The sequence below is a fragment of the Accipiter gentilis genome, chromosome 28 (assembly GCF_929443795.1).
Source record: "Accipiter gentilis chromosome 28, bAccGen1.1, whole genome shotgun sequence".
Taxonomy (NCBI): Eukaryota; Metazoa; Chordata; class Aves; order Accipitriformes; family Accipitridae; genus Astur; species Astur gentilis.
In genome coordinates this window covers 21751186-21764144 of record NC_064907.1, presented here as the reverse complement: position 1 = coordinate 21764144, position 12959 = coordinate 21751186, and the positions used below count along the sequence as shown (strand labels likewise).

Here is a 12959-nt window from a genome sequence, read left to right as displayed (position 1 = left end):
GGTGCCCATGAGCTTGGTTGGGGGTCTTACCATGCCCTCCATGCCATGGGGAAGGAGCAGGACGATGCCGTTCTGCCTGACCCACTTGGCCTGCCCGGGACAGATGAACTGGTCGATTATGCACTGAGCGGTGTTGTGGAAGTCCCCGAATTGGGCTTCCCAAAGCACCAGGGCGTTGGGGCTGGCCATGGCAAAGCCCAGCTCAAATCCTGAGGGATGGGAGAGAAGTGAGGGGGTTATCCTCCCAGAGTGGCCTCACCCCCAGGCAGCAGGCGCAGACCTCTTCACTCACCAAGGACGCCGTACTCCGACAGAGAACTGTTGCAGACGGTGTAAGGAGCCTGGTTGGGCCAGAGGTGGTTCATGGGGATACAGGTTCTCTTGTCCACGTTCTGATCATGCAGGACATGGTGGCGATGGCTGGAAGAGGGGAAAGCATTACTCCATCATCACCCTTCAGCTCCCTTCTGGAAAGGAATCGCCTTTACAGCCACCAAAAGCACGGCTTTACCTGAATGTCCCCCTCTCAACATCCTGGCCACTCAGGCGGATGTGGATGCCCTCTTTGAGCAGGGAGCCGAATGCCATGTACTCTGCCAGGGCCCAGTCCACCGTCCGGTTCTTCACCATCTCCCCACGGGTTTTCAGAATACGGCTTAAACCTGCCAGGACAGAAGCCAGTTCGTAGCTGGTGTGGGAGGGAGCTCCAGCAACACCGTGTTTGTCCCACAAGCTGCCCACAAACTCCGGGGGCAGAGGAACGGATCCACCTCTGCCAAAAGGATGAGCCAGGGACAAGGAATCAGGACTGCAGGGAAGGATCAGCTCCGAAGAAGAGCTACTCCTCGGTTCACTTCCCTTAACCACAACTCCCTCATGAAGTAATTCTCATAGACTCACAGAAGGGTTTGGGTTGGAAGGGACCTTCAGAGGTCACCTAGTCCCAGGCCACCCGCCATCAGCAGGGACATCTTCCACTAGACCAGGTTGCTCAAAGCCCCTTCCAACCTGACTCTGAACACTTCTAATGATGGGGCATTCACAGCTTCTCAGGACAACCTCTTCCAGTGTCTCACCACCCTCAGCGTAAACCATTTCTTCCTTATGTCCAATCTAAACCTACCCTCTTTCAACTTAAAACGTTGTCCCTTGTCCTGTCACTACAGGCCCTGGGAAAAAATCTCTCTGCGCCTTTCTCAGAAGTCCCCATCATATACTGAAAGGCTGCAGTTAAGGTCTCCCTGGAGCCTTCTCTTCTCCAGGTGGAACACCACCAACTCTCTCAGCCTTTCCTCATAGGAGAGGTGTTCCAGCCCTGGGATCATTTTTGCGGCCTACTCTGGGCCCGCTCCAACAGGTCCGTGTCTTTCTTGCACTGGGGACCCCAGAGCTGGATGCAGTGCTTCAGGTGGGGTCTCAAAAGAGTGGAAGAGAGGGGGAGAATCCCTTCCCTCGACCTGCTGGCTGCACATATCAGAGCACTGTAACAGGTTCCTTCCTTCCAGGCCACGTTCCAGCTCCATCTCACATCTTCTCTAGAACAAACATCCAGTCTGCATAGCTTCCACAAGCTCCTACCTCCATGGATAGTGAAATCCTCCACTGGTACCGAGCTGGCCACTTGACCAATGTGCGTCAAGTCCTCTTCATTCAGACCGGTGGAAGGGCAGGTCATGCTCCGGGGTTGGCCATCCAGAGTGAAGAAACCTGTAGGAGGAGAAGCAGTCCACCGTGTTGTGGGAGCGATGCCCGACTCCGTGTGAAGAGCTCAGGTCACGGACACCCTCAAGCAAGGGTGGGGATGCCAGGAGAAGAGAGTACCACCCCACCTCCCCACCAGGCTGTTTTACTGGAAAATAGCCACTACGGCTCTAGAGAAGCCAGGCTCTTTGCTAGGGACCTCCAAAACATCGCTGACGAATTACCAGGCCAGGGTGAGTCCAGCCAGTGCTTGATGTGCAAGATCTTTTCATCCTTGGATCTCGCGTGGGCCTCCTCGCAGATCTTATCATACTTGGCAATTTCCTCCTAAAAGGCAGAACCAGGAGGAGGAAAAGCATTAGCAAGGGGGTCTCCAAACAAGGGTGCCGAGCCTGGGGATCTCAGGGTGAGCTTGCAAGGGGGGTGCTGGAGGGCACAGCTGCTCCCCACAGCAGGAGAGCCCCAGGGCCATGCAGCTCAGCCTTAGAGAGCAGAGCTGCTGCTGGAGGCCCCTGTCCCCCAAGGGACAGCTCTGCTGCTGTCCGAACCAACAACTCGCATTCAACCCTAAAGATGCTGCAAAGTGGTACCAGGGCAAGGAAGAGCTGGCAGAGCTGCTGCTGCGCTTGCTGCCAGGGCAGCAGCCGGGGTGGGGGGACCTGCCCCGGATATCCCCAGGCCACAACCAAGCCTGAGTGCTGCAGAGCCCGATTCTCCCATGGGTCCCTGCCATGCCACAGTGGCCCAGTGCCATATGGCCTGTGCTGCACTGATCACAGGGCAATCCTTGAACTATATGTTCCTGTGCTGTTCAGAGCTGGCACAGTCCAAGGATGAGCCTCAGCTCCTAACCTCGTCACTGCCAGGTCCGCAGCTCTCGCCCAACCCTAGCATAGCTTTGCCACCTTTAGGTGACAAGCACAAGCAGAGACGGGCCCCATCACATCGTTCACACCCAGGTCTGAACCAAACAAGTAGTTTTCCCCAGAGATGCTGCCCACAGTTTTCCTCCCAGGCCCCAGGGGACAGTACCTCATACTCCAGCTGATTTACCACCCCCTGTGAAATCAGCAGCTCTGCGTATTTCTGCAGCACCGGCTTCTGTTTCCGGATCTGTTTGTACATCAGGGGTTGTGTGAACATGGGTTCATCCATCTCATTGTGACCATTGCGCCTGTAACAAACCTGTTGGGAAGGGAAAGAGCCTTTGAAAGCAGCTGCTTGCAACCCGTGGCTCTGAAAGCAGTTGGAGGTACCTGGGTCTCTGTGCTAGGAAGGGTCCAAAACAGCCCAGGAGAGACCCAAGCGTGCATTCCCCAGTGCCGGCAGTGAGGGTAGGCTCCATATAGAGACAGTGTCACCTCTCTAAGTGCTATTACAGCCTCATTGCCTTGCTTTACACCACCTCCTCCCTCCCCTCATGTCAAAAGGGCCAGACAAGCCCTGAAGAGAAACCTCAGCTTTCAGAAAATACACCCTGAGAGGTATCGGTGAGCATCCACAGTAGAGCCACAGCTTTAGGATAAAGCCTCATGCCACGCATCTTACCAAATCCACCACCACATCCTTATGGAAGGTGCTTCGCCACTCTGCTGCCACATTGCACACGTAGACAACAGCCTCCGGGTCATCCGCATTGACGTGGAAAATGGGTGCGTTCACCACACGAGCAACATCGGTTGGGTACGGGGAGGAGCGGGCCATCCGGGGGTCTGTTGTGAAGCCAATCTGTAGCAAGTGAGAGGGAACAGGACCAGCACAGTGGTAAGGATTTGGAAAGTGGTACACGCAGCTTCAAGGGCAGCTCGGCTGCTGCAGCCGAGCTGGGTGTTCCCCCACAGCTGTGCTGCTCAGTCATAGCACAACCTGCCTGCCTCCTGCGCCCCAGGCACTGCAGTCCATCCCGGTCCCTGTGCCTAAGCCGTCATCCCTCTGCACCCGGAGGGATGGGCTGGTTCCAGTGAAATGTCTCTGGTTTATGCAGGGGCAGAACGGAGCAGCCCTGCATGATCTCACATGCCAAGCATCAGGTTGCACCACCTCTGTGCCAGGCTGGACTCAAAAGCTGCTACCATTGAGCAGCTGGGTATACAGTACCCCCTGCTAACCTCAGGATTATGGCTTATGCCAGGAACATTGGCTGGGAAACAGCTACTGCCTGCTGCCAGCTACCATCCAGACCTGAGCCTGCAGAGGCTGGTCTGCAAGGGACCCCCATGGACACAGGAGATTTGCTCCTCACCTGGTTGTTCACCACGACGTGGACGGTGCCGTGGGTGGTGTAGGATGGCAGGTCACTCAAGTGGAATGTCTCATACACAATGCCCTGCCCTGCGAAAGCGGCATCTCCATGCAGGAGGATGGACATCACCTGGGAGATGTGAAGCCACGGTGGTCAGCAGGGGCTCTGCAGGGATGGCGGGCAGGGGCACCCACTAGGAAAGGGCCCAAGTCTTATCCCCATGAGCCTTCAGCATCCCAGAAAGGATGGAGAGCAGCTCATCAACACATCCGATGCTTTCTCAGGGGATCGGAGCAGAGCTGGCCAAGGCTGGCACAACCACCTGGGAGAAGGCTGTGGCCGGCAGTTCTCTCCCTGCACAAGGGCAGCACACTCATGGCACCTCGATTGGGCAGCGGGATGACACCTGGCACACAGCGGGTGGGAGGCACGTCCCATTCCCAAACGCATACATCTCAAAGCAAAGTCTTTTTCTTAACTGGGGGAAGATGAGAAAAATGCCCCTTTCCCTCACACTTTCACCCCAGACCACCTTTGGGCAGGAGCCGGGCTGGGAGCTCACTACAGCTTCAGTGATGTTATTTTGCTATCGTACCCAGGGGCTGGCTGAGGATGCCGCCTGTCAGACGAGGACAGAGTTTGTCTATTTATATCCAGCCCTTGTGGTGTAGGAGGAAGGGAAGCACTTTTGATCTCACCCTTCCAATTCTTGGTGTTGGAGACAGGTCTGCGATGAATCAGACCACAAATAAACCCCCGCTGCAGCCTGTTCCCTGCCTGCTATCCCACCTGGGTGCAGAGAGCTGCCTCCTGCTGCCAGCTCCAGCTTTCCCAGCCCCAGAAATCATTGTCCCTGGTCATATTGAGATCCTTCAGCTTGAGGCTCCTACTCCTGAGCCCCCTGAGCTGTGATGCTTGGGTTAGCTTACCAGAGCATCCTTCATTTCCCTGCTTTCCAACCAGGGGTTTGGGTGTCTGCTGCTCCCCACAGCCCTGCTAAGCTGGGCATTCAGGGATGGAGGAAGCAGCAATGGGAGCCCGGGGTGGGTGAGCTCCTAGCGAAGTTAAACCCAAAGACAGCAGGGAAGGATGGGGGAGCAAAGTCAGGGTAATAACAGTGTGACAGAAGGGGAAGGGGCACAGCAAACAAAAACGAGCTGGGTTTCTTCACTTTCCCACTAGCCTGCCTCCCACCAAACCCTGTCCAGCCCAGGCCACTTCACTGTGGGCATCTCAGCACCACTCACCTTCTTCCCTTCAGTGTCCCCGCAGTAAAACTGCTCTGCTTTAGTCTTGCCTTGAACAACGGGATCAGCCGCCTCCAAGTGAGAAGGATTTGCCACCAAGGAAAGGGTGATGTTCCTGTCAGTGACGCGGTTAATCCGCCGGTGGTACATTCCCAGGTGGTACTTCACATCACCGGAGCCCTGATGGATGGGAGAGGAGAGTCACCCCCAGGAATGCGAGCAGCTTTTGGAGCATGGAAGGAGACCTGAGGCAGGGCAGCGTTGACCCCAAGGGCTGGAAGAAGGGGGCATTTTCTGGAGGAACTGGCAGAAAGCAGCAGGCACTCGCTTTAGGAGCTGACCTGGCAGCCAGCGAAGCCAAAGCAGCCAGTTCCAGGTGCCAAACTGCCAACAAACCTCAGATATGCATCAAGCCCATCTAGGTAAGGTTCTTGGTGCAGGGGAAGAATCAAGTGTGTTGGGTTTGGGGAAGACACTGGAAAACAGGTAATGCTCATCCGAACTCTGACTGCACTGCAGCAGTACAGCCATCCCTGGCACCCCTTAAGACATGCCACAGCTCCCAGTCAGGGCACCTCGACGCCCCAGGCTGCTGCTTGCTCACCTCGAAACCCCACCTGAAGGGCATGGTAGGATAAAGCCAACCCAGCCCAGCTCTGCAAAAGCCAAATCACCCCAGCTTATGATGCTGGAAGCTTTGGAGCATGATTGTGTCGCAGTGACAGAGCCTGTGGCACAAGTGATTTGAGCCTTGGGGCTTTTGGAGCTGCTTTAGGGCCCCGTATGGGGACCAGGGGCTGCTGCAAGGGTACAAGCCAACCTCTGTTCCTGGCCGCCTTCCCCTCACCTCATCATTCACCCCAAGGCTGCTTTACACCCATGGAGAGCCACTGACCGACCAGCCCATGCTGGAGACACTGGCAGCGGCCAGGGCACACATCACCCCCAGGACAGGCAAGGACAGACCAACACTGGCATTGACATGAAGGCTTCAGTCGCACGGGTGCACATGCAACGTGGAAATCCTTGCAACGCTGATGCCACAGAGTGACAGCACACGCAGTGGCACAATCCAGCTCACACTGCATGGCCACGGCCTTCGGGGACCGCATAGGGACAGGCAACAGCTCCCCTGCTATGGGCAGAGGAGGAGACTCGCCTCATCTGCAGCTTCCAGCTTGGAGTCGAACTGGCAGAAGATCTGCTCCAGCTCTTTCCTGATCACATTGGCGAGAACATTCAGGCGTCCCCTGTAAAAGCAAGACCGTGTTGGCAACCAGCAGTGTCAGCCAGGCATCGAGTGCCGATGGTGACCTGCTATTCCCCCCCATCACGCAGAGGTGGTGCAACAACCCCACTCCTCCTGCAACAGCTGTAGGGTCACCCGGGGAGGGGGGTCCCAAGGAGACTGCAGACCTCAGCATGGGGATGGACTGGCTGCCACTGCATCCCGACAGCTGCCCCAGAGCAGGCAGGCCGAATCCTGCTCTGGGATTCCAGCTCTGTCACTCGAGCCGTGACCCCTCTCCAGATGAATTTACAAACGAGCTGAAGCTGAAAATACCACGATAAGCGGATAGCAGCCAAGGCCTGAACTCTCCAGCTAAGGTGCCCTACCAGCCAAGACCAGTTAGATGATGGCAAAAACCAATGTGCCCTCCAGTACCGAACCCCAGCAGCATCCCCCTCCTCCGCGCCCCAAGCACCACCATGGAGAGAGGCAGGGTTACCTGTGGGGCATCCCCATGATAACATAATCCACTCCCTTCTCACTCGACTTATCAATGATGGTCTTTAAGGCTGGGATCAGCACTTCACAGCCCTCCAGACCAAAACGCTTCTCCGAAGACCACTTCCGATGGAGAAACTCCTCAAACCTGGAAGGCAAAGGGAGAGAGGAATCAGTGCCAGGGCTACAGCTGCAGGCAGAAACGAAAGAAAGGATGGAGACTGCACTGAGGGAGCCACAGCACCAAGTGATGCGTAAGCAGGCATCACGCAGCGGCCTGACAGCCTTCCTGGTCACCCCCGTACCCTCCCGCAGAGCCCAGCTGGCCGCTTCCCCACCCCATCACTGCACTGCACTTAGACCTTATTTTTAGACCTTTTCTTTCAGTATCATCCATGTTTTCAGGCTCTTTGCCAGCACCTGAGCCTGCCAGCCTGGCAGCTCACTGGCGTCACCCTGATGATTAAGCAGACCGCAACAGATGACGTCAAGATGTGACTCAGGTGGTGACCGTGTTGCGCCAGCTGGGAGCAAACCACCCCGGGCAGCAAGGAAAGACAAGGAGGTGGTGAACAGCCCCCTGGGGTACCTGGTAGAGCGGACCAGCCTGGCCAGCAGCGTGCGTTTCTCTTCATTGGTGAACTGCATGATGCCCGGGGTCTCAAACTTCTGCCGGATCCACTGGCACTGCTCCAGGTCATTGATAAACATGAACTCCACACCGATGTGCTGGCAGTACGCCATCTGCCCCAACAGGAGAAGAAAGGCTGTGAGACAACAGCCAGGGCTTTAGCACCTCCTCACCCCCCGCAAAGACAGGCACATATGGCATTGTATCGGACCACGAGGCCAAGGACTCTTTCATTTCCCTCTTTAACCTTTCAGCAAGACAAAGAGCCCTCCTGCACCAGTGGAGACAAAAACCCTCCTGTCTGGCAGCCACACCACGCTGCCTGAACACAGACAAGTGCTGCCTGCGATGGTAGCCTGGCGGGCGACCCATGAGCAGTGCCTGGCAGCCAGCACCACACCAGCCCCGTTTTGGGAGCCTGGTTTGATCTGTCTCCCGGGGAAAGCGGACGCCACGGGGGACATCCCAGGATGCTGCGGAGCAGCTCAGATGCTGCACATGACCCAGCATCAAAATGTTTAATTTCCTTTCCCTGAGGAGCCCAGGATCAGACCCTCAAGTCTTTTACATCCACCTCAGAGGCAAGATTTTCCCTCTTGGTGGCATCAGCTGTGACCACATCCACAACCCTGCTTCATATGCAGGGAAAACCTTCCCCAACAAATAAGGAGCCTCTTCTTGCAGCTTATCTCAAATGTCAGCACAGCTTTGCTTCTCCCAAGGTCAACCTGTCTCGGCAGAGACCATCTGAGCAAGCCTGCAGCTTGCCTGGGAGCTGTCTGCACTCTCAGACCAGGAAGAGCAGGGTATGAAATTTGGCAGGAAAGGGGAACCGGCTGCAAGAGCTGGAAGCTACAGCCCTAGGTTGGAGCTGCTCTTGCACCAAGACCCTCCATGCAGGGCAGCAGCACTACTGCAGTGCACAGAGAGGGTATCGCCTGCCTCCAGCCCACTCCTGTGCTCTCCCAGCACCATCTGCTGCTTTAAACTGGAAAACATAGCTGGAGAGGTTTCCAAAAATGCAATATTTATGGCCTGGGGTTTGCTCCACCTTGGGTAGACCAAATGCGTTGCTCCAACTCAGCATGAAGCTCGAGGTGATCAGACATGAGCAGATAACACGGGGCAGCTGCTACAAGTGGGGCAAACACCGAGCAGCAGCTGCCAACCTGAAAAGCTTAAAATCTGCCGGTTGGCCCAGGCTGCGGGCAGCAGCAGGGCTCAGGACCTTCAAAAAGCAACTGCTCTGCCCCCACCCCAGGCTGCAAACAGGTCTCTCGCAGCCCTCCCTGCCCTCCTCACCTCCAGGCGACGGATGATTTCCCGGAGCGGAAGAGCCGATTCATTTCCACCGATGAAAGTGGTTGTGGGCAAGTGGAAGACCTTGTCGAGGTCAGATTCATCCAGCCCATAAAAGCCTGCAGGATTTTTCATGGGTGGGACAAGCAAAAGCAAGAGAGAGAAGGAAGGAAGAGGGGTGGGGGAGACACCATCACGCAGGGACCGGGTGCATTTGGGAGAGGTGGGGAAGGGACAAAAAAAAAGCAGCATAAAACCAAAAATAAGCATAAAGGAGGTTTATATGGATAAAAACCAAGCCATAATTAAACAAAAAGACATTAAGCACAGAACAACAAGGTTATTATGAAAGGTAACGCAGGAAACAAAACACAAAGCAATATATATATGCATGTAAAATCGGCAATTAAAATCCAGGGTGAGTCAGGAAGTTTGTAGCCCCAAGAACACAAAAAATACACCACAAATTGTAACAGAGGGAAGAGAAAAGACACAGGAATTGAGGAGTCACCCAGCACAACGGAGGTGTCACCACACAGTGGGAATTAAAAACGAGGAGTCAACGCGGAGAAGGAAATGGTTAAAGCAGACAAACCCCAAAGAGGGAGAGAAAGAGAAGCAAGCGAGAAAATGGCATCAGGGCTCTGCGACAGACTCTCCTGAATAGCTCAGCCCGGGATAGGGGCAGCCACCTGGCCCCTTGGGGGTTTTGCTGCCCAGATACCCCCTCAGCCCAATTAACAGCCTTTTAATTAGGGGTCTAGCCTAGCTCTGCTCAGCAAACCCCCTCCTTTTTGGTGCTGGCACCTCGTGGTTCACAGGTGGCTCCCACAAATGGCACGAGGGGCTGCAGGGAGCTGGGCTGTGCCTGGAGAAGGTGCTATGCAGGGCTCAGAGCCGAAGGTCAGGTTTTAGAGCTGCAGATGAGCCCCGACACCGCCTGCTGCTGTTACAGAGGCGGCAAGTCCCTGCCAGGGCCCGCAGCACTTCCACAGTACCCCAAACCCATCGGACGTGCCTCAGCGCCCATTGAAGCTCATGGTTTTCTTTGGGGAAACTGAGGCACAGAGGAGGAGGTACAATGAACTCACTGAACTGATGCGGCAAGGCAGAAGCAGAGCCAGGAAGGGACTAGGAAGTCTCAAGACCCTTTTGAAGCAGCAGCTTTGCTGGAAGGAGGGCGGACGAGCGAAGCTGCCTGGTACCAGCCCAGAGCCCTAACACCTCCCTCGCGCCCGTTTGTCCCCCCCAAACTCCCAACAGAGCCAGGTTTCAAGGTGTCTTCTAACCCAGGGCAGGAGCCACAGAGGAGGCAGAGCTACCACCACTCCTCCCAGCTCCCTCCAAACCAGTCCAACACCCCAGCTGGGGTCTCTTTTAGGGAAGGTACGGGGGATGCCACCCCCTAAACGCTGCAGGGCAGCATAATCCACCTTCCTGTGGACCAAAAATTGGCCCTTCCAGAGCTGGCCCTCCTTGAACTTAATTTTAAAAGAGTCTATCCCTTGCACTCTGGTCAGAAATAGAGGATGAGCTGGAGATGGGGCTGGCCACAGCTTGTTCCTGTGCAGCCTTGAGGACGGTGCTTGCCAGAGGCTGGGAACACCCACATTAAGCCCAGAGAGGAGGTTTTCCTGGTTGCCACTGCCATCCATGCCCTCCTCTGCCCACATAACCCTCCTGGATGCTGCTGGTCCCCCGGGAAGGAATTAAGCCAGACACCAGGGAGCTGAGCTCCTGAGCCCGTGCCTGGGAGCACCGAAGCTCGCTCTCCTGGCAGGAGCTGACGGTTTGGCCCTGTGTCTCCAGGACTTCTCTGTGGTTTCTATCCAAAGAGAAGTCCTGGAGAGAGGCAGCATTAGTATAGAGCATCCCAGTTAAGCTGCTGGCTGGAGGTTTCAGGGAAGCATCAGTAATTTGCTGCAGCTGCCAGCCCCGCGGCACAGGGCTTCAGCTCCCTCTGCCACGCCATTCTGAAGACTCAGGCACACTTTGGGGGGTATCGGATTTTACAAGGAGTTTTCAGGGCTCTAAGCATCTCTGCTTCTGCTTTGCTGCAGCCTGCCAGCTTTTTTGACAGTGCTTAGTATTTATAGGCAGCAATACCATCAGATGGAGGGGGAAGGTTAGGGATGAGCTGACAAATTTTCACCATGACAAAACTAGGGCAGAGTCAGGAGAAGACAGCTTGGATTTTTAGGAGACTTGAACTAACTGGGGAGATTGAGGCCTCATAAAATTAATGTTCACAACAAAACGTGTACTCTAGCAAGCTAGGCATGCAAACACACAGTATGGGAAAGGCCAGCGAGGCTCTAAATTGGGGATCTCTACAGGTGAAGCATCATTAACCAAGCACCTACATCAAGACTTTTAGCAGGACAAATTAAAAATAAACGTGTTACAAAACTCAGGAGTGGTGTGAGACAGGAGGGGACCGCTTTACCGGCTTGGTTCATGCCCAGAATAACCTATTCAAAGAGGTCTGCACTCCAGAGGGTTAAAGGCTCATTAATTGCATACCTCCTACTGTTAACACTCTCAGCCGCTCCTTGAACACTGCGAGATCTGGGGTGGGCAGGGAGGGGGGTGCAGAAAGGGAGAAGATAGAGAGACGCAGTGAAAGTTAGTAAAAAAAACCCCTGGAACCATGAAAACTAGTCATGGAAAGCACAAGTCAAAAAAATACAGTATTTAAAATACAGTCAAAAATCATCAGAGGCAAAAGGGTTAGGATGGAGGATGACTACGGCCTAGGCGGAAAAGAAATACCAGTGGAAAGTCTGGCAAGAGGAGGGAGGAGCAGGGAGGGGAACGGGGGCATCAGACACTGGGGAGCAGTTGAGCTGCATGGTTTGAGATCTCCTCTCATGTGCACACTCCTGCCAAGAGAGGGAGACTGCCCAGCATGGCATCTTCACCTGCTATGACCAAAAGGCATCTTCCCGTCAAGCTGCATCAAGGGGAGCGTTATCCTCTGCAGAGCAGGGAGCTGCCTCCCACCACCATCTGCTCCTGGAGGGTTTTGCTCTGCTCGTCGCTACTGGAAGGATTTCAAGGTCACCACCAAGGAGGCACCAATGCTGCCTACATACAGGCAGGAGGGGGATTGGGGTGTTAATGAGCAGGCCATTAATGAGGAAGACCAATGGTGAGGCAGGCACGCACAACGCCATCATTTCTTGAGCATGCTCGGCACAGCGGGGAGCACCAGGACACCATGCCAGATGCAGGCAGGGCTGCGGGAGCAGCAGCAGCGTGCGTCACTGGAGCTGCACTTCCCAGCTAGGTTAGGTGACCCGAGTGCCTCAATCTCACCTGGGTTACAAGAAAGACACTTCTCCTTTTGGTCAGCGGGGAAAAATCATACATTTAGGTGAGACGTTTGGTTAGCAAGGTCTCAAACAGGGGAAAGGGGAGGTGGCAGCCCTCCCAGCCCATCCGCCCGCAGGGTCTTGCCTGGCTCTTCCCAAGCTGAAGAACAATTTCCATCAGTTCCCCTGGGCAAGAGGCAGGAGCAGCTGCTTTCCACGGAAAGACAGACAGACAGGGATGGACGCTCAGACACACACCGCCTTCCACGCACCACTGAGATTTCAGCATGCTAAAGTATTATTTCCTTGGACAGGCCACGTAAAGTTTCTGCCGTCACCTTGTCCTCGTTTTACACCACTTACCATGCCAGATCAGCTGCAGTAGAAGACCAGGATGAGATTATTTTGTTTTTTTAAAAGAAAAGACAAGAGAAAGAAGAATATGGTGGCTCCAGCCCCACCACTCATCAGACCGAGTACCCCCAGGCAGGCTTTCTCCCCCTTACATTTTCTCCAAAGTTCACACTGCTTAATCTAAAGAGTTTGGAAGCTCCAAACCAGACACAAACCAGTTGCTAAACAAAAGGCAATTGAGAAGAAAGATCAATTTCCGAGATTAACCATGCAACTCCTTTGAATTACAGCACTGCTCAGCCACGGTTTAAGTTGTTGGCAGCAGAGCCCACACCACAAAAGCTGACCTTTAAGGATTTCACTGCTCAGAAAGAGGAAACAAGATTGTTTCCAGGTTTCAAAACCACTCCTGTTATTAACTGCTCTGTCAAGTGTTAAGAAA

The 12959-nt window shown here is 54.7% G+C and overlaps 1 protein-coding gene across 6 annotated transcripts in view; it reads right to left on the bottom strand.

Annotated features, from left to right (window-relative positions):
- Nucleotides 1-12959, bottom strand: part of OGDH (oxoglutarate dehydrogenase) — a 35831-nt gene that overhangs the window by 3121 nt on the left and 19751 nt on the right. For 4 of the 6 annotated variants that reach the window (XM_049830750.1, XM_049830749.1, XM_049830752.1 and 1 more), the window contains 13 exons: nt 8853-8968; nt 7509-7663; nt 6921-7067; nt 6350-6440; nt 5191-5370; nt 3944-4072; nt 3250-3429; nt 2734-2886; nt 1926-2028; nt 1579-1707; nt 512-662; nt 293-420; nt 31-209 (listed from right to left, as the gene is read on the bottom strand). In XM_049830750.1, coding sequence (XP_049686707.1) covers nt 31-209; nt 293-420; nt 512-662; nt 1579-1707; nt 1926-2028; nt 2734-2886; nt 3250-3429; nt 3944-4072; nt 5191-5370; nt 6350-6440; nt 6921-7067; nt 7509-7663; nt 8853-8968 — 1841 coding nt within the window. Of the gene's footprint in view, nt 1-30; nt 210-292; nt 421-511; nt 663-1578; nt 1708-1925; nt 2029-2733; nt 2887-3249; nt 3430-3943; nt 4073-5190; nt 5371-6349; nt 6441-6920; nt 7068-7508; nt 7664-8852; nt 8969-11372; nt 11418-12959 lie in introns of all 6 variants that reach the window. The other 2 variants (XM_049830748.1, XM_049830747.1) reach the window with 1 other exon arrangement.